The 20,692-nt window shown below is 44.9% G+C and overlaps 1 protein-coding gene across 1 annotated transcript; it reads left to right on the plus strand.

Annotated features, from left to right (window-relative positions):
* The first annotated feature begins 50 nt into the window (after positions 1-50).
* Positions 51-11,084, plus strand: F3 (coagulation factor III, tissue factor). The gene is made up of 6 exons (XM_019457564.2): positions 51-272; positions 1,386-1,497; positions 5,710-5,900; positions 7,816-7,994; positions 8,548-8,695; positions 10,072-11,084. Exons 1-6 carry the CDS (start codon positions 173-175, stop codon positions 10,206-10,208), a joined length of 867 nt encoding a protein of 288 aa, XP_019313109.1. The 5' UTR covers positions 51-172; the 3' UTR covers positions 10,209-11,084.
* The last annotated feature ends 9,608 nt before the right edge of the window (positions 11,085-20,692 follow it).

Consider the following 20,692-nt stretch of genomic DNA (forward strand, 5'->3'; position numbering starts at 1 on the left):
GGCGCCGGCGTCCGCGCGACTCTTTAAAGCGCGCGGGGCCAGAGCTCCCCCAGACTCGGGGTTCTCCGGGATCGTTTCCGTTGCCGCCAGTGCCCAAAGGGGCCTCCAGCCCAGCCTCCCCAGTCTTCGCGGCGCAACGGAATCCTCCCGACCTCACCGCCAGCTCGTGGACATGGAGACCCTCCCCGGACCCCGGACTCCCTGCCTCGAGGACACCGTCGCTCGGATGCTCCTGCTCGGCTTGGTCCTCCTGCAGGTGACCGGAGCCTCCGGTGAGTGGCGGCCGCCCCCGAAGCCCAGGAGCGCGAGGCTCGGAGGAATGGGCTCGCCCGCCTGAAGCGGCAGCTCTCACCCGTGTCAGCGAAGCCGGCCCCCGGGGCGCGCAGGCGGGAGTTGGAGGGTAGGAGGCGGATGCCGCTTCTGCTGGAGAGGCTTGCTCGGTGTCCGGCCGCTGGGATTGCACACGTGGAGTGTGGCTCCCGCTCTAAGTTTAGCCAGTCTGTTCCAGTGGTCCGCGACCTTGAAGGTGGTGGACGTGGACCCGCACCTGCACTGGTCAGCGTCGTGCAGGGTTTGGATAGATACCATCCTTCACTGCGCGTCCACGTTCCCTGATGGAGCGGGAGAGGCACTTGTGGTTCCTCGATCACCTTCTAGATTCAATTAGAGGCAATCCTGTGGCAAAAAGTCGCTTGGATTGGCGTAGACACCACATGGTGCATGACCCTTATGCTTATTCGGTGTGGGGGGGCAGGGCAGAGACTGTGACCTGCTGCGTATTGGCAAAGCAGACCTTAATAATAAAGCGTCCTAACTGAATATATCCGATGGTGTGACGGGCCACACTTCCACCTGGCTCTCTGAAAGTTTCAGTATAGAGACATGCTAGATACAAATGAGAAAAGTCAAGATTTGACTTTCTTATGGTATGCGGCCCTAACCTCTCTCACACATGTGGGATCTGCTGTCTTCCATAGCTTACCCCAAACCCATCCTACATGGCCCTCCCTGGTGAGTGGAACCTCTGGAGTCCTGTACTTCCCTGGGCTGGCCTGGGACCTCCCAGGAGGCTGATAGCTCCTGGGCTGTGTGCTAGGTCAGGTTATCACAGGGCTTCCTCCATAAATCATTTCAAACAAGGATTTTCTTAGATTACAAGGTCAATCTTGCCAGGAGAAAATTAAGAGAATTTAAGAAAATTAAGAAAAACTTGAATGTTTTTTTGTCTTGATAATTCAGTAGTGAATGGAAGCTTTCGTGGTTGCAAAAAAAAATTAATATGAAGTTTATAGTGATGTGGGAGGGATGGGAAGATGTTTTATAGCATCAACATGAAATCATGTACTGAGTTCACGTAATAATAGCTGTTTCTCTGTTGTTTAAAGGCATTACAGATGTAGTGGCAGCATATAATTTAACTTGGAAATCAACTAATTTCAAGACAATTTTGGAGTGGGAACCCAAACCCATCAATCATGTCTACACTGTTCAGATAAGGTAAGCTACGTACAAAAAAAAAAAAAAAAGAAAGAAAGAAAATTAAGGTTTTTGATGTTTTCACTTTCCTGTGCTGAATACAAACGTCTTTAAAGCTGATTAATGGATGAGAGTATTTAACAGATGACAAAGAGGGCATTGGTGGTAATTTGCTGGCCAGTGGCATAGTCTATGAAGCCTACAACATTTCCTCAGCTTAAACTGATAGAATGTTTTACTTGGTTTTGGACAGGATGGGAAGATTCTCAAATGGAGTGTAAGCCGTAGGTAGGTAAACTCTCTTGAGCAGACTATGGCAGCATGGGTAGGTGTGGGTCACAATTGAAGATAACTAACATCCTCTCAGCACACCCGTCTTTTTCCTCGCTAACTGTCTAGACTGTGAGCCAGATCTAACATGTTCAGGAGGAAGCGGGGAGGAGTACAAATGTGTACATTGCCCTTAAGCAGTATTTGATTCATTAATCTTTAGACACTGGTTCAAAATTCAGTTGCATCCACGATCTCGGAGGTCAAATCTGTGACTCACTAAGCCCGGGAGAAATCCTCCTCTGTCTGCACTCATCCATCCTGCTCTGATTGGCAGCTCTTTCCAAGAGCTGGTGATTTGCACGTTCAGTCTGAATGTCGGACATGTGCCATCTCTGTTCCTTGATGGTTTTCACCATATTCTTGGTGAGTTTGGGGTTTCTGAAATGTTCAGGAGGCTTGCTAGAGATCTTATTAAATAGAGGAGAGCTGCTGTGGAAGTTATTTTAACACTAACTGAATAAAGGCACAATAGTATCACTGGCTAAGAATTAAAGATGTTTTGCTGTTGTGTTTGAACACAGCTCCTAAATACGCAGTGGGTCTTTTAGGTGGATGTTCTTGTTTTTCAAAATGAACTTCATGACGACTGTTTGCTAGACAAGGAGGAGAATCTGTGTGTGTGTGTGTGTGTGTGTGTGGTGTGTGTGTGTGTGTGTGTGTGTGTGTGTGTGTGTGTGTTCGTTCATGTATAGAGATACGGGGGTTTCATAACCCCAGGGAATAATTATAATTGTGGTCACACTTGTCAATTCAGATTCCACTAATTGAGAATTAGTAATTAATTCCTCTGATAGAGAGCTGAAGCTTACTTTAGTAAAACACCTTCCTTCTGGATTGAGAAAATAAGATTTTAGGAAGAATGCTTACTCCTAAATATACTCAGTCTTATGTCTGGTGAACATGTGGAAACATTTATGATTTACTTGATTTTTATTTTTTATTCTTTTTTAATAAATCACTTCCCCGTCACAATTGTAAATAATCTCCCAAGATTATTCTTTTTATTTTTAATTTTAGAGAGAGAGCACACAAGCAGGAGAGAAGAGTGGGGTGGGGGGTGGTTTGCAGAGGGAGAGGGAGAGTGAGAGTGAGAGAGAATCCACTGCTGAGCATGGAGCCCAATACGGGCTCGGTTCCATGACCCTGGGATCACAACCTGAGCCAATATTGAGAGTCAGACCCTCAACCGATAGAGCCACCCAGGTACCCCTACCTGATTTTTAAACCTAAGCCTTAGTTAACCCTAAGTTCTTAGACTTTGCAAGGCTGCTAATATTTAAATGAACACGTCCCCCATGAAGAGCGATGTGCGCACATCCTAGCTGAGCTGAAGCTTGGCGGTGCCTGAGGGTAGGGGTGGGGAGTTCCTGCCAAGAGAGGGATCTCCCTGTACTCTTGGCCCTGCACCCCAAGGCCTGTGAACAGTCCCCAATCCTGCTCCTGGGAGACACATACTCTCCTGCAGCCTCCCCATGAATAAGTAGGATTCCTGGGTGAAAAGGACCACAGCAATCCTATTATAGAAGAGGACACTGTTGCCATGGGCAAGTGAGCGGTTTATTCGTGACTGCCTGCCCTAATAACGGGTGCCCACCCAGGTCTGGAACCAAGGTCTCCCCAGGACCCCATACCACCACCTACTTGGGTGGGTCTGCCACAGTCTGATGTGAGGCCCCAAGGCTGGGAGGAGGAAGGAAGGTCATTCCCACTGCATCTCCTCTGTGGGCTTTCTTCCTTCCCGGTTCTCTGTCCCTAGAGAAAGCATTTTAACCTACTGTCCCTCTTCACCCACTCCCCGCCCCCCCCCGCCACCTCGCTGCCGGCCTGTCCCCAGCCATGGGTGCCACTGCTGTGCCTGGAGATCCAGCTGCACTTTTCCTCTTTGGAAACACTTTCTAGAGGTAGCTGGGAAGTGCTGTTGGCTCAAGCCTTAGCACCCAACCACCACCTGTGATGTTGATTCCACAGAAATGTTCTGAATTCTAACACTAAACTTCCACACCTTCTAGAAAACAACCTGCTCCTAAATTGGTGAATCTGGATTCTGCTGGAATTTTTTAGTAATTCAGATGGGACATTTATGATTTCCAAATCAGGAGGGTGTACAATACCTAGAGGAACCTTGAAGTCTTTTAAATATTAATGCTGGCAATAGCATTTAGAGGAATGTAGTACAGAACCGCCCCTTCATTACCTGTTCACATTACTTTACGACGTTCAGTGATCCAGGCGCTTGTGCTAAATTTCACCATAGAGTACTGTGATTTCTACGAGTGAGCTGGGGGAGCCCAATACCTGTCTCTCGGATGGAACGTAGTTACAGAGCCCAGGAGTCTTTCCCCTGATAATCTGAACCGTGTGTGTGCCACAGTGATGGAGAAGAATCGTCATGCTCTGATTCACTGTGTAAAAGAGAAGTGATATAACTATTAAAAAAACATTTTTGTCATTCTGGAATTGAGACAGACTCTCTACTTTTTCACAGAAAGAGAAATCTAGAAAACCAAAATATTTCTGTGTCGATCTCAGTTTGTGAATTTTAGGGCAGAGTGTGTTTGCCCACATCCTCTTAGCCTGGATATTTAGTTCAGATTTTTTAAAAAAAATATGTACTTACGGCTCTCGTGTGTGGACTGAGACAGTCGAATCCTATGGCAGCTCCATTTTCCCCCTTATCCAACTCGTAAGTGCAAACTGCCTAACACTCAGCAAGGCCCGGCTATGTGTGATCCTTCAAGTTAGCCCTGCTGCTTAATGGGGAGTGGGACCAAGTTCACAGTAAGTGCTTTAATGGAGGTATCATTGCTGGGAACAAGGAAGAGAGGTCAATTCTGAGAAAGGAGATCTGGAAATTCCTGGAGAAAGTGGGACTGGAGCATGGTCTTAAATGGTGGGCAGGGCTCTCTGGAGGTCCATGATGCCAAAGGAGAGAACAGTGTGGCTGTCAATATACGTGGGTCAGAAGTGTTTGGATCCAGGAGCAGGGGCATTCATCTACAAATTGTTTTGGTCCTTTAGAATAATTTCGTGTTTAGCAGTTCTTTAAACTATTTCCCCTTCAATGGCGTCTTACAAAAGAAAGGTCTGTCCCAGTCTCTTAGTCTCTCAGACTCTCTGATCCTGCCTTTATTGTTATGTTGTAAACTTTGTTGGGCTGTATTCATATCTTGTAAAGTGAGGGAGGCATGTCGTAAAATGAGATGGACAGACTCAGCCCGCACCTCATCAGCTAGGTGACCTTGTACAAGTCACTTAGTGGTCCTGAGCATGTGTCCTTATATGTAAAAAAGATCCAATCCCTTCCTGAAAGGATTCTATCAAATGAGGTAGCCTGTGTAAAGGGCCCTGTACAGTACCTGGCATACAGTAGATTCAATGATAAATAACCATACCAGCAATGGTCAGTCAAATGTAAGATATAGAATAGATTATTATGTAGATTCTATTATTACTACAGTGGCTATGTTCCACACAGACTATAGAATGTGATAAAGATACGTGTGTTATACAATGATATAATAAGTAGACTAGAACAAATAATTGGGTCTTGATGGGATGTTGCTCTCTCTCCTGTGTGACTCTAACAAATTGTCTACATTTTAAAAAAGACATTTAACGAATGGTTAAGAGCACAGACTCGGCAGGCAAAGTGCTGTGTGGCCCAAAGTCCTGCTGTATGAGCTGGTCACCCAGTCTCACTTTGCCTCAGTTGCCTTATCTGTGAAAACAGTAATTACAGAGCCATCCCCAGTTTGCTGTGAGGACTCAGATATGTCCAAAGGACTCGGCGTAGCAAATGCCTACTCAGACTGCTTGTGAGTGGTGTTGGAACCCGGCACCACACCAGAAAGCTGTCTGTCTCAGCTGCAGATCCTCATACGCTCCTCCTCCTTCCTTCAGCCCCAGATTAGGCAACTGGAAAAGCAAATGCTTCTACACCACAGACACGGAGTGTGACCTCACCGACGAGATCGTGAACAATGTGAATCAGACGTACCTGGCCCGGGTCTTTTCCTACCCAGCTGATGCCACCGATTACGCTGGGGAGCCTCAGTTTACAAACTCCCCAGAGTTCACACCTTACTTAGAGAGTAAGTGCTCAATGTGTAATACCCTTTCATTCGTGGTCTGAATGTTTTTGTGAGCTTGTGACTTGCAGGGGCTATTCCATAAAGAATACTCATCCGTTGAGTCACTGGAATCTACTCCTGAAATCGTTATAGCACTATATGCTAATTAACTTGGATGTAAATTAAAAAATAAGAATAAATTTAAAAGAAAAGAATATTCATCCTTAAACATGTTCTCTTTCTCAGAAATTGGTAAGTGCCACAGCGCTGTTGGCTCCGTCCAGGCGTGCTAGGAGGTTCACAGAACGTGAACTCTGGAGTTGGTAACAGTGTCATTGAGTAACTTTTGTCTGTCACCAGGCCCTCCCAGCAACTGCCTGGATGGAGGGGCTGGGGAGTAGGAAATCCGTCAAAGCTGGAGATTCAGCGTCTAGGAGGACATTTACATTATATATTACAGATGCAACTAAATCTCCTGAATTTTCTCTTCCATTATCAGACCAGAAGTCCCCGTTTCGGGTTTTCACAAACAGTCACAAATCCAGGGGATAGGTCCGGTGTCCCTCTGAGTCCACAATCAGGCTCGCTGACCTTTTTAAATAACCTGACCGTGCTCCGCGTCACGTGATGCCCTGCTGGGCCGGCTCCCAGCCTGCCTCCTTCGTGCTGGTTTTGAAAATGAGGAATGCTTTCCTCCCCAGCCTTTGTCCCAGTAAGCTGACCTGAGCATCTAAAAACGGAATGCAGAGGATTCCTGCCAAGTAGGAGATTTCAACTTTTTTTTTTTTTTTGGTCAGAACTAGGTATTTTAAATAAACAGATGCAGCACATCGTGCTGGGTGAAATCAGCTGCTCTTTTAAGAAGAATTAGAACGAAAGGTTAGAATGGAAGCGTGTCATGTTTTTTATCTGGTGCTTTTGTGTGTAGCCCTGCGGCTGCCCAGTGAGAACGCTCTCTCCCGGCAGGGAGGGGGGAGGGGGGAGGGACCGTCAACCACCTGGTCCCTCAGGTATCTACTTGGAGGGTGGAAATAGGGGGCGGCCTGACCCCTGAGCGAATCTGTGTGCCTTTCCTGAGCCCCTGTTGGCCAGAGCCTGCCTTCAAACTCCTCTGTGGCCTTTGCTCCCGTGTCTCTCTGGGCCCTCAGCTGGAGCATGGCCACCACAGCCACAGCCACCTCAGTGACAGTGCAGGCTCAGTGACACTCATTCCCCTTTTTATAATTCTTGAGTTTCTTCTAAGCCACTTCAAATCCTTCCTTGACGTGAGAAAGTATTTTATATATTAATTTTGCATGTGCTCACACACACACACACATATAACTGCATATAATTCGTGTGAAATTACTGGGATTATTCTACTGTCCTTCAGCCTAAGCATAGGAGATGACCAGTTAACACTGGTTCCTTGAGGTACCAAGGACATTTCCTGGGCTTTCCACAGCCCCTAATTTACTCTATCTCAAATATGGAACTGTATACAACTGTATTGTTTAATACAACAGCCACTAGCCACATATGGCCACTGAGCACCCACAGCTAAATGCCGTAAGTATAAAATACACACTGGATTTTGAAAAATATCTCCAAAATTTTTTCTATTGATTACATGCCAAATGATAATATTTTAGCTATTTTGGATTAAATGAAATGTATTATTAAAGTTTAATTTCAGCTGTTCCTTTTTACATTTTCTAATGCGACTACAAGGAAATTTTAAATCACATCTGTGGCTGTTATATTTGCACTGGATAGCACTGCCGTAGGATGTCCCGCTCTGGAGCCACTGAGCGAACTCCTGCAGGGAGCATATTCTATGGGGCTGTTTTACAATGGGGGGGTGGGTACTGGCTTGTTATTAACTGTGATAACTAAATGCGATTCTACTTGGTATAGAATTCTTTGGTTCCAATGAAGCTCATTTTCTATGTTTTAGCAAAGCTCGGACAGCCCATGATTCAGAGTTACAAACAAGTTGGGACAAAACTGAATGTGACCGTACAAGATGCACATACCTTAGTCAGGATGAACGGCACATTCCTAAGCCTCCGGGATGTTTTTGGGAAAGACTTAAGTTACACACTTTATTATTGGAAAGCTTCAAGTACGGGAAAGGTGAGGATTCTTTCATTTGGTTTTAGGACTTGTTTTAAATTGTGGATCCTTGACTTTACAGCCCGCTTCTTCCCTCAATTCAAAGATGCCAGAATGGGGTGGTTGAGAGAGCAGTGTGGTGGAGGAGCAGGGGTGCCTGCTGTCCCGGCTCTGTGACTCTGGGCGTGGCCCCTCGGATACACAGGCTGCTCAGCCAAGGGCTGGACCAGGTCTTCTCTGAGGCTCCTACTGGCTCTCCCATTTCTTCCTCTCTTGAGGATCCCAGAGACAAAGTCTGTTTTCCATTCACAACTAATGCTTCATTCCTTTTTCCCTTTATTGCAAATATCTTCTAAAGGAGCTAAATTGGGTTGGATGGACTTAAGTTGGGTATTTTGGGTCTAGGAAGAAGCATCCTTAGCAGTTATCAGGGGGAACTGACCAGCCAAGTCACTTCTAATCCATTATATGTCTGGTGTGCCCCTGCAGGCTTTTGCTTCCACAGTTGACTTAGTGAAGGGGAAAGAATTCACTCTGAGCCCAGATAAATTAAGAACTCTTGATCTTTTAACAGAAAACAGCCAAGACAAGCACTAATGAGTTTTTGATTGATGTGGATAAAGGAGAAAGCTACTGTTTCAATGTTCAAGCAGTGATTCCATCACGGAAAGTAAACCAAAAGAGTCCAGAAAGTCTCATCGAGTGTACTAGCCAAGAGAAAGGTATGTCCAGAGGTGAATGGCTCTGTCCGTTATTCTTCTGGGAGGCATGGAGACCTTCCAGAGTTCGAGTGCACCCTTAGAACCAGGAAGTATTTTTGTTCAGGGAGAAACAGCCATGTTTTTGGTTGTTGTTGCTATTTGTTTGTTTGGGTCATGTTGTTTGGGGGAGACTCTTACAATTTTAGGCATTTGAAAATGTTTCTGCGTTGTTCCCTTGTTTTAGCTAGTGTTTTCTTGAGCACCTACTGTGTGCCAAGCTCACTGCTGAGCAATGGACACACTGTACATGTTTAGCATTTAGCATCAAATCACAGATTTCTCTGGTTATTTTTTTCATACTTAAATTCTGATTTTGCGGGTTATGGGGGAGTTTCTGGGCCAGCTGCAGCTGCACCCAATAGACATCTGTGAGCACTTGCTATGGGCTGTTGTCACAGAAGACAGAAAGTTTAACCCATGAAGGGAGGGGATTGCCTCTAGCAAATATACCTACGTGAGTGTGTGTGCCTACATGGGGCCCAGACCCCTTGTGAGGACTAGTTCCTAATTGGCAGTGCTGAGAGGGGTTCAGACTCGTCCATGAAGTTGACAGCCTGAGTCTCCCTCCAGGCTTTGTAGGGATAGTACTCTGAGGACATTCTGGGATCAAAAGAGTCACAGGATGGCTCCTTGCTAAGATGAGATTTGAAAATTTAAAAGCACTTTTAAACAAATTTTTCCTGTTGATTAACCATGATGGAAGAAAAGGGCTGGCCTTCGCTCTGGTCCTGTACCCCTCTGGGCCATCATTACCCACAGTCCTCACAGCCATCTCCCTCAAGCCAGCTGGAGTTCTGCTGCCTCTCTGTCTTCATGCACACCCAGATCACTGCTTCCCTGCCTCTGCTCCATCTACTGAAATGTGTCTTTGAGAACGGTCTCACATGCCTCCTCCACCAGGAAGCCCTTCCTGTTGCCCCAACCAATGATCATCTCTATTGACCTGAACCCTGCCAGCACTCTGCATCTTGCTCTTTGCACTGATCATTTATCTTCTACTATGATAATTGTTGCCACCAAACCCAGCATTATTTTTAGCCACTTGTTTCCAAAAGCTGTTCTTGCTCCCATTTACGTGTACCATCTCCTGGCTGTGAACATTATCCAGTTTATTAAGTAGCCCATTGAATGATTTCGCCACTGTCAATTGCCCTAAAACATCTAGGGTTTGACCAGTTCTTTCCTAATCAAAATATGTTGTGGTGGAAAGGGTGGAAGAAAGAAATTTCAAATTACGCAAAAGCAGGCTGGTGTAATTTAGAGTTACACCCTCCGTTCTGCCCGCTGATAAATGGGGTTCAAGCTCTCAAAGTTGACTGGGACCTTTTGTTTTCCAGAAATGTTCCTCGTCATTGGAATGGTGGTGCTTGCAGTCATCATCCTGACCATCATCCTGGGGGTGTCCCTGTACAAGTGCAGGAAGGTGCGCAGGGGGCGAGGCGGGAAGGAGGGCTCCCCACTCAATGCTGCATAAAGAACACACCCTTGGAGCTGCCGACCACGGCACAGTTCATGTTGCACTGCGACCAAGAACTTTGAAGAGAATAGAATATATGGAAACACAAATGAGTATTTTGGAGCACGGAGACTCTCGGGCTCAACAATAGCTCTTTATCTGACCTGTTCTCACAGTTAGCATTCTGGTTTCGACAGCAGCATTAGACGCTGTGGAATGTAACGAACGGTACAACCCATTCCAAGTTTTTAAAATTTCTGTTTAACACTATGACATCCTTTGCACATATCATGTTCTAGAATGTATATTCTACACCCAAGATGAAACCAGGTTGTCTCATCAAAAATGAATGAACAAATGCCTTAAAACAAAAACAAAAACAAAAAACTCCTGGGTAGACTTTTGGAAGGCTTTTGAGAAGCTGACTTCAAATCACACAGGAGAGTAAAATGGAAATTGGGTGGACTTGTCTAACCTGTGTCTCTGCTTTTGTGATATATGGTGTTTAGGGTCTTCTGCTGCTTCTTTTCTGAGTTCTCTTGGAGGTTCAAAACAATTGGCAAACGTTTATGTGAATGTGTGAAATGCAGAAGACTTCTGTTTGGGGCACATTCCTAAAGCACCTTAGGGGTAGCACTTTAATTGACTTCCGTGCTGTTGATTAAGCACTTGACAATTAACTATATTTTTATAAGACTACTATACAAACCACATAGAGTTTATGATTTAAGGTACTTCGAGCTTTTATGGCCAATATTGTGTATATTTATATATTTTTAAGAGGTTTTACACATGGGGATTATCTATTTATAGAAGTAATATTGTTCTGTTTGTATATATTGAGATAATTTATTTAATATACTTTTATATAAATAAAGGTGACTGGGAATTGTGGCTATCGTCTTGATTATATCTTCCACATATTGATTACGATTTGGCCATTGTACGAGTTGGCACTGCTGTGGTAACAAATGACCCCCAAATTCTCAGTGGCTCACAACAGCATTACCTTGAATTCTCGCGTACATTAGTTTGGCGGCTGCAAGTTGACCACAGCTCTTCTTAATTAGGTTCTCATTCTAGAACCCACACCGAAGGTGAAGGCTCTGTTTGGGTCAGGGCAGAGGGAAAAGCAAAAAACAGGAGGAAGAGTAGTCACATCTTCAAGCTTTAAGCCACCTCTTAAAACTTCTCTCTCTCTCCCTCTGCTCCCTCCCTACTTGTGCATGTGCTTTCTCTCTCTCTCAATAAAATTAAATTAAATTAAAATCAAAAAGAAATTGTTAAAAAAAAGAAAAACACAAAACTTCTGCTCCCGTGCAACTGCCCCAGGCAAGATACCTGACCACGCCTGACAATACTCTGCCTGCAAGGAGGCACCCCCCGTCGCATGGCAATGGCAGGGACACATGGCATTACAGGGAAGACAGAAAATGATACAACTGACTGCAGATTTAGAAGATGTGATTTCTTCCCATGGGCATCAGTTTGAGTTGGAGATGAAAGTTGGAGAGGAGAAAGGAAAAATTCTTTGGATTATTGTCTTCAAAGAAAATTGGACAAAAGGACAATGTAAGATAGAGAAGTGGAGTGTCTAGAGTTCATTAAAAGCAAACTAAACTCAGTCGTTTGAGCATCATGACCTTTGGTTTAGGTCATGATCCCACAGTTCTGAGTTCAAGCCCTGCATCGGACTCTCTGCTATCGGCTTGGAACCTGCTTTGGATCCTGTGTCTCCCTCTCTCTCTCTGCCCCTCCCCCACTTGTACTCCCTCTCTCTTTCTTTCTCTCCCAAAAATAAACAAACATTTAAAAATAAGAAAAACTAAATGGAGAGCCCTTTGTGAGTGGGACTGGGTCTGGCTCACATTTACTTCCCCTTTATGGTGGCGGGGCCAGCAGGCTCTTAGTCATGGCTCAGTCCAACTGACTGCATTAGCTCCCTCTAGAGAAGAGAAATGGAAATATTCAAATACAAATAAAACGCAGCAGAAGTCTTGATCTCACGAATGTGTTGGAAGAGGATTCTAACTCGAAATGGAAGTGACTTTCCCAGCACGTAGCTGGGCCTCAACCGTGTTTGCTTCCCACTGTGAAAGTCTGGGCCGGTGCAGTCAGTGTAGTTAAAGCCTCCAGATGGCACACCCACCCGGAAGCGCCCCGCCAAGGAGACCTGAGCTGACATTAAAATAAGCAAAGAGGGGCGCCTGGGTGGCTCAGTCGGTTAAGCGTCCGACTTCAGCTCAGGTCATGATCTCACGGTCCGGTCCGTGAGTTCAAGCCCCACGTCAGGCTCTGTGCTGACAGCTCAGAGCCTGGAGCCTGCTTCGGATTCTGTGTCTCCCTCTTTCTCTGCCCCTCCCCTGCTCGTGCTCTGTCTCTCTCTGTCTCAAAAATAAATAAAAACATTAAAAAAAAAAAAAGCAAAGAATCTGTTCACTGTCCAGCTGTTCATAAATTTTAAGTTCATCTGTTCCTCTGCTCCAAAAAACTCCAAGCATTATCAGTAAAACTCTAAACATGAAATGTGTGATAGAACATCACAGTCTGTGGAAGAATGGGCAAAAACCCCTTTGCTGTTCCCCTACCAGTGGTAGCCTGAAAGGCGAATACATGGTCGAAACTTTGGAGACGTCAAGGAGAACATGTTGGTTTATTGGGCTAGTTTTGTTGGCGCGCTTGCCTTGGACGATCCGTACCGACGCGGGAGAGGCTGAATCATACCCTGTTGCAGCGTTTCAGTCTACCCTGTGGCAGCGTGCCAGAGAACGGACGGGGTGCGTGTGCGTGTGCAACAGTGTCAACAACAGAGAGCTTGTCAGGGGCGCATGTCCTGAGGTAGGTGTGCTTGGGCCAGTACCTGGAAGTCCTGCTCATGCAGCGCTGGCCAGGACAAAGAGCTTAGTGCACTAGACGTGGGGGAGGGGGGGGGGAGGGGTGAAGAACACTTCCCAGAGAGGGCATCTGACGAAGCCTTTCCATCAGGCTGCTTGTTCCCTGCCAGGCATAATCGCAGCGTTACGTGACCGTGCGGCCTCCTAATCTAAGGAATTTGAATGGTCCCATTAAAGAGAGCACAGGCCGAGTGAAAGCAGGTCGGGTACTAATGAGGTGGCTGGCTGTTCACAGGGAAGGAATTCATTACACATCCCGACGAGGCCACGTTTGGGAGGCTTCATACCGCACATTGTCGCTGCGCCTCAGGTTTCCCCACCTGTCCTTATGGCTGAGACTAAACAGCTGCCTCTAAAATCAACACAGCAGTTAGTGCTGGGAGCAGAAAAAGCCTAGAGTCCTGGCTGGCAGGCATCCAGAGACTACTGCCCTCCAGGGGGCCAGAGTATACTTCGTTACTTAGCCTGGCCCTTAAAGTATCATAAAGCTGATTGTTACTAAAGTCAACTTCCAAGCTTTGAAAAGGGATTTCTATGACCTTAAATTATGATCTTAAAATACTGATGAAGTTAGACTTGTGAAATCCAAAGACATTTTACCCTAGTTACAACTGATGGCTTATAATCCAAATATCCATCTCTTATATAAATGAACAATGATAATGATCTCTGTCCATCAAATAGGAAATAAACTCATTCCCAAATGCAATTTTTACCTGTTCTAGGACATGTGTATTTAGCGTGTTATTTCTTCTCCAAGGGTTGCCTGAGGTTCATCACTGTTGCAATGTGACTTTCATTCAGAAGCTTATAGTGGAGGATTGTTCTTCATTTTCTTAACACTTGACTTAATTTTCATTTAGGCTCTCTTTGCACCAGCTGGTAGAAACCATCCCGAGTAATGTGGCGTTTCCCTGGGACATCCACTTTTTCCCTGGACTTGTGTCCACTGCCACTGTTCCTGCCTTGGGTCCCTCCACTTCCCGTGTCTAGTCTCTCCCTCCTGCTCAAGGAAATCTTTTCTAGGCGGGCGTGGTGGGCTGGAGGTGGCAGGAGCCTCGCTAGTACTCACGGCCATGTCCTCTTTCAATCTGCTGTCTGTGCACTAGTCCTGTCTGTCCAGACTGTCCAGAACCAGAGGAAACTCCACTCTTCTCTGCTTTCGGCTCCTGTTATCTCTCCCGAACAAGGAGCACAGGACTGCGGACTGACTGAACAGGGAGAAGGGTCAAGGGTATTTCAGAGCACATCATCCCACTGTCCCAACTAAAAAAAAAAAAGCATTTGAAAATCACTTACAGTAAGGGGTCAGTGACTCATCACAGTATTTTACCTAGAGTCACACTTTGAAGAAGAATGAGAGAGTGCTGGTGGGATTTCACTCATCAGCTGTTGTGGAGACAGAAGAAGAGTTTTCTCCGTCCTAAATCAGAGCACATGCAGGTCTGCCACTCTGTAGGACAGATCCCTGGCCCTTCCGGCATCCGCCCATGATACGGCTTATACTTTGGGGCACCTGGGTGGCTCAGTCGGTTAAGCGTCGGACTCTTGATTTCAACTCATGTCATGATCTCACGGGTTTGTGGGGTCGAACCCCATGTCGGGCCGTGTGCTGACAGTGCAGAGCCTGCTTGGGATTCTCTCTCTCTCTCAATAAATAAATAAACATTTAAAAAAATACTGCTTACACTTTGCTCCATGCCTGGGTTCCCACTTGTTCACATTTTTAATATCCTCCCCTGACCAACAGCTAAACCACACTGTTTCCTTTTAAAGGGAAGCTGTCTGCGTGTTGGCAAAGATTAAATCTTGTGCGCATATCTGATTCCCTGAAAGAAATTGTATTGTTTCCTGGATACTTCCAAACCATTGCTGTGGTCCAGCGTTAGCTTAATCCAATGGTTCTGCAAGTGTGAGGATCCCCAAACTAGCGGCATTACCATCACCCCAGAGCTCGTTAGAAAAGCAAATTTAGGGGCACCTGGGTGGCTTGGTCGGTTGGGCATCCGACTTCGGCTCAGGTCATGATCTCACGGTCCGTGAGTTCGAGCACCGCATCGGGTTCTGTGCTCACAGCTCAGAGCCTGGAGCCTGTTTCAGATTCTGTGTCTCCCTCTCTCTCTGCCCCTCCCCTGTTCATGCTCTGTCTCTCTCTGTCTCAAAAATAAACGTTAAAAAACAAAAAAGCAAAGCAAATTTATAACCCTGACCTCAGACTTACAGAACTGGAAATCTGTGCAGGTTTTTTTCAGTTTTATTGAGAAATGATTGGTATACATCACTGTATACATTTAAGGTATACATGCTGTACACAGCATGATGGTTTGATTTTCACATATTGTGAAATGATGATCACAACAGGTTTAGTTAACATCCATCATCTCACACAGATAGGATAAAAAGAAAAAAAAAATTCGCCTTGTGCTGCCAACTCTTAGGACCGACTCCCGTAACAGCTTTCCTGCGCATCTCACAGCCGCACTGGCTAGTCGTCTATTATACTTTCCAGCCCGACCTAGTGCAGCTTTATCTTCTAACTGGACCTTTGTGCTTTCGACCACCTCCCTCCAATTCCCCTTTCTGGCCAACAACCCTCACTCTGGTAACTGCAAGTCTGACCTCTTTCTGTGATACTAGTGGTGGTGTTCTTGTTAGACTCCACCTCTAAGTGAGATCATACAGTATCTGTGTTTCCCTGACTTATTCCATTGAACATAATGCCTTCAAGGTACATCCATGTTGTTGCAAATGGTAGAACTGTCCTAGCTGTCTTTTTTATGGCTGGAGAGTATTTCATTGCACAACAACTTCTTTATCCACGCATCCATCGATGGACACTTAGGTTGTTTCCATGTCTTGGCTGTTGTGAATAATACCGCTATGAATGAGGCGGTACAGGCATCTTTTCGAGTTAGTGTTTTTATTTCCTTTAGATATATTCCCAGAAGTGGAATCGCTGGATTGTATGGTATTTCTATTTTTAATTTTTAGAGAATCCTCCATACTGTTTCCACAGTGGCTGCACCAATTACATTCCCACCAACAGTGCACAGGAGCTCCCTTTCACCAACATCCTCACCAGCTTTTGTTATCTCCTGTCTTTTTGACCATGGCCATTCTGACAGCTGTGAGGTGATATCTCGTCGTGGTTTTGATTCGCATTTCCCTAATGACCGGCGATGTTGAGCATCTTCTCATGTACCTGTTGACCATTTGTATGTCTTCTTTGGGAAAATGTCTATTCAGGTCCTTTGCTCATTTTTTACTTTTAGTTTTTGGTTTTTGATGTTACATTATATGAGTACTGTATATATTTTGGATATTAATTCCTCGTCAGATATATAGTTTGCAAATATTTTTTCCCATTCCATAGGTTGTCTTTTCATTTTGTTGATGACTTCCTTTGCTGTGGAGAAACTTTATATTTTGATGTAGTCCCACAAGTTTATTTTTTATTCTGTTGCCTGTGCTTTAGGTGTCATTTCCAAAAATTCATTATGAAGGAGCTTCGTTCCTATGTTTTCTTCTAGGAGTTTCATGGTTTCAAATCTTACATTTAAGTTTGTAATCCACTCTGAGTTAATTTTTGCGAGTGGGATAAGAACAGGAGTCAGCAATCTGTGTTGTTACAAGAAACTCTCCAAGTTATTCTAATGCCCAATCAAGTTTGAGAACCACTGGCTTAATCTATTATTTACTGCAGTAAGAGTAGCTATAGACCCAAACGGGGCATTCCTAGCCCTTGCAAAGGTCAGAATTGTGGCGTGCTGTAGAGCCACAATCAAATTAACACATACAGCATGATAAGATTCTCCAACTATAGACTATACTGCCTTGGAGAACATTTGTCATGTAGGAATCTCTTAGGATTTAACCTGTTGCAAGGAACAGAAACTCTTTCAAGAGAACTTAAATGAAATTGGGAAGCCTGTTTTCTCTTTTGTCAAGTGCACTAATTGACCTAAAGCTCTTCAGCTCCTTTTAGCCTAAATTACATTATAACACGTTATTAGACCATCAATAATTAACAACTAAGAATAACACTCTTCCTCTGGGGAAATGAAAATACAAAAAAAAAAAAAAAAAAAAAAAAAAAAAAACCCCAAGAATTTTGAAACCGAAAAACTGCAATTCATCTTGAACACGCAAAATTAAATAAACTTTTAAATAGGGTTCTAAAACAACGCTTTAAGGAAAAGGTTCCTGACCTAAAATTCTTTCTCCAACTTGATTTTCAAACACCACCAAAAGACGATGCTTCATCTGCAAAGTTACTTTTGTTCTCCGAGCACGTATCAAACCAGAGAATGAGAACCGGAACATTCGGAGGGGCAGGAAATGCTTTTCCCTCGCCGAACTGCAGATGGAAGAGTGCTTGATAACTAAGGTCGTGGCGCCATCTTCAGGTCCTGAGGAGGATCGACAGCATGACCAGACTGCTTGTAGACTGGGTTAGAAAAGAAGGGAGTCGTGGTAAAACCAAACACCTGTAAGTGCAGGAGTGGCCAGAGTCGTGGAACCACAGTACCTTCTCCAAGCTGCTGCAACTCTACCTGTGATGGTCTCTGCGGTCCAGAGCTAGAGCTCTACCCCAGATCCTGCTACCTCAAGTGCGGTCGGGGGGACAGCGGCTTGGGCATGCTTTGAGATCTAGTGAGAGATGGAAATTCTCAAGCCCCACTCCAGATCTACTCGATCAGAATCTTCAGTTTCCAGGTGATGTGTACCCTCACCAAGGTCTGAGAAGCTCTGTTCTGTGTGCTTTCCCAACGACTGAGGCCACTATTCCCGATTTCACAAAAGCAGGTTAGGGGACATAGGGTGGAGAAGGAAAACACACCTCACCAACGGATAGAACTGCACAGACTTGATGAGAGGATGCCGTTCATTAACATTAAATATCAGCAAGTTATTAACCCATGCCAAGAGTAAAAGCAGAGCCATGATATTACAAATATTACATTTTCCAAAGACGCACTCTGTTATTTTCCAAAGACAGTACTTTGAGGACCTCTGCCTCATCCGCAGCTGTCTAAAGACCGAAAGCTTTCCTGCCTCAATTCCACTGATTCATGTGCCTTGCTTCGACCGAGCTCCCCCTTCAAGGTAGTTCATAATGTCTCCTGGATGTCAGCCAGAAGCTTTCCTCCCCTGGATTCCCAGAACACTCTCCCCACTACCCCTCTACACCCTTACGCTCTTTCTCAGGACCCTTAGTGTTGTACAAAATAATTCTTTACTTGCCTTGGCTCCTTTTTTCAATCATAATTGCCTTGAAAAAAAGAGCCATGATTATGCATTTGAATTCATTAATTTATTCTAATTCTAAGCACCTACTATGTGCCAGGCATTATGCATTTGATTAAAATACAACGGGCACAATCCCAGCACTTATAGAGCTCATATATTTGTAGAGTAAAATGTCAAATAATGATAACAGAATAATAGGTAATCGATAACAATATGTGGGTCAAGAATAGGGTGTTTGGGGGCCATCTAACTTAGACTTGGAAGAACTACTTAAAAATCTCAGCTAAAGGGACGCCTGGGTGGCTCAGTCGGTTAAGTTTCTGACTCTTGGTTTCAGCTCAGGTCATGATCTCACAGTTTGTGATTTTGAGTCCGTCACTGGGCTCTGTGCTGACAGCACAGAGCCTGCTTGGGATTCTTGCTCTCCCTTTCTCTCTGCCCCTCTTCCCCGCTCACACTCTCTCTTTCCCCCTCAAAATATAAATCAAATATAAATAAGTAAGTAAAATCTCCAGGAAAGGATACAGAGTTAATCAGGCAAAGGGGGAAAGGGAGACGGGAGAGTAGCAGAAGTCCTCCAGGAAGGGGGAATGCTTGCATCATTAAAACCGTATCTTGGGCATCAGATAATACCAAAAATAAAGTGTGTTTGACAAAGAGATCTGAAGAAACTCAGACACTAGGACTTGCCAGATATGGCAGGGGAGTATCTGGAGCGGGACGGGTGTTGGGGCGGGGGGATAGGAGAAAAAGTCTCGACAGCAAACTGGATATTAAGAAAACAAATATAAGAGGCTGATGAATATACAAAAATTTTAAGGGATAATGATCTTCAGCTTAAATTCAGCATTCCAGCTGAACATCCCACCAGTATAACAGAATAAGGATATTTTCAGACATGAAAGACTTCAAAGAATTTTCCTCCCATGCACCCTGTCCCAGAAAGCCACAGCAGGACATGTTCCACTCTAAAGGAGTAAACCCAAAGTAGAGGAGGACATGGGATTCAATGCAGGAGAACCCAGTGTCAGGCTAGCAGCTCAGCCGGTCTCCAGAACCAGAGGGAAGGAGAAGCCAGAAGACCCCAGGAAGAACACCTCTGGAAAGTAATAAAACATTGATATGGTGGCACAGCGGGAAGTAATTAAAGATTATCTGTTATGATAATTGCAGCAGATAGAGCAAGGTAAAAAAAAAAAAAGGCTATGGGACACTAGAGAGAAAAGACAGTAAGAAACAAACACAGCTCTCTGCTTGGCTCTGCAATGAACTATATTATACATTCATCAGAAAGCAAATGCTGATTATGAATTCAAAATGATTTAACTGGGGGCCACCTGGGTGGCTCAGTCGGTTGAGCCTCTGACTCTTGATTTCAGCTCAAATCATGGTCTCGCGGTTCCTGAGTTCAAGCCCCACACTGGGCTCTGTGCTGATAGTGCAGAGCCTGCTTGGGATTCTCCTTGCCTGCCCCGCCCCCCTGCCTCTCTTAAAAATAAAATAAACTTTAAAAAAACATAAAATGATTTAACTGGAATTTGTGCTACATTCTATTCGTTGCAGAAGTGTTCTATAAATGGGCTCAAGACGGTCCCTGTAAATTAGCCTATAATGGCCTGCTGTTTCTTTCTTCACAGCAGTCTAGGACCATCAGCCCAAAGCCCACCAGTGCCAAACTCAAATCTTCACACATCCATTTGCTTTAAATATAGTAAAAAAAACCAACAACAACAACAAAAAAAACCCTCCCATATTTTTAGCCAATTAGAGCATACTTACTGTACATAGCCCATGAAACTGCCTTGAACTTCTGCCAACCACAGACGAGACAACACTACAGCTGTAAGAGACCCAAACTCCTGCTGTCCTTTGGAGCAGTTGCTGCTGAATGGCATTACCTAGACAGAGGAGTCCATTTGATTTTCCCTCCCCCCGCCCCTCCCCCACCGGGGGTCCCCTTGTCCTGTTCCCCTCATGGGTGCTGGTCCTACACCACCATCTCTGGAACTAATTTCTCCTTAGTTCTGTCAGTTCTTTTGGGTTTTGACCCTGCTACTGGGAGGAACTTCCCTCTCAGGCAATTGTGTTCAAGCACCACCCAAATAAGGTTTGCGTGTTACTGCCTCTCCTGATCCTGTCACCTGGATTGACGCCCAAATCTCCCAACTTATCGTAACAAATTACAAACGTTTCCACGTTCAAGAGGAGGCAATATAGACTTCACCTCTCCACACTGTAAAGAGTATGTGGGATGGGATATATATTCAGGGATCCATTCTTGGAAAAATACAATCTGTCACTAAGATCCATATACAAAAATTAACTGCATTTCTATTCAGTAGCAACAGTTAGGAGTAT

This window comes from Panthera pardus, unplaced genomic scaffold, assembly GCF_024362965.1.
Source record: "Panthera pardus isolate Hobbes unplaced genomic scaffold, ASM2436296v1 HiC_scaffold_11, whole genome shotgun sequence".
Lineage (NCBI taxonomy): Eukaryota > Metazoa > Chordata > Mammalia > Carnivora > Felidae > Panthera > Panthera pardus.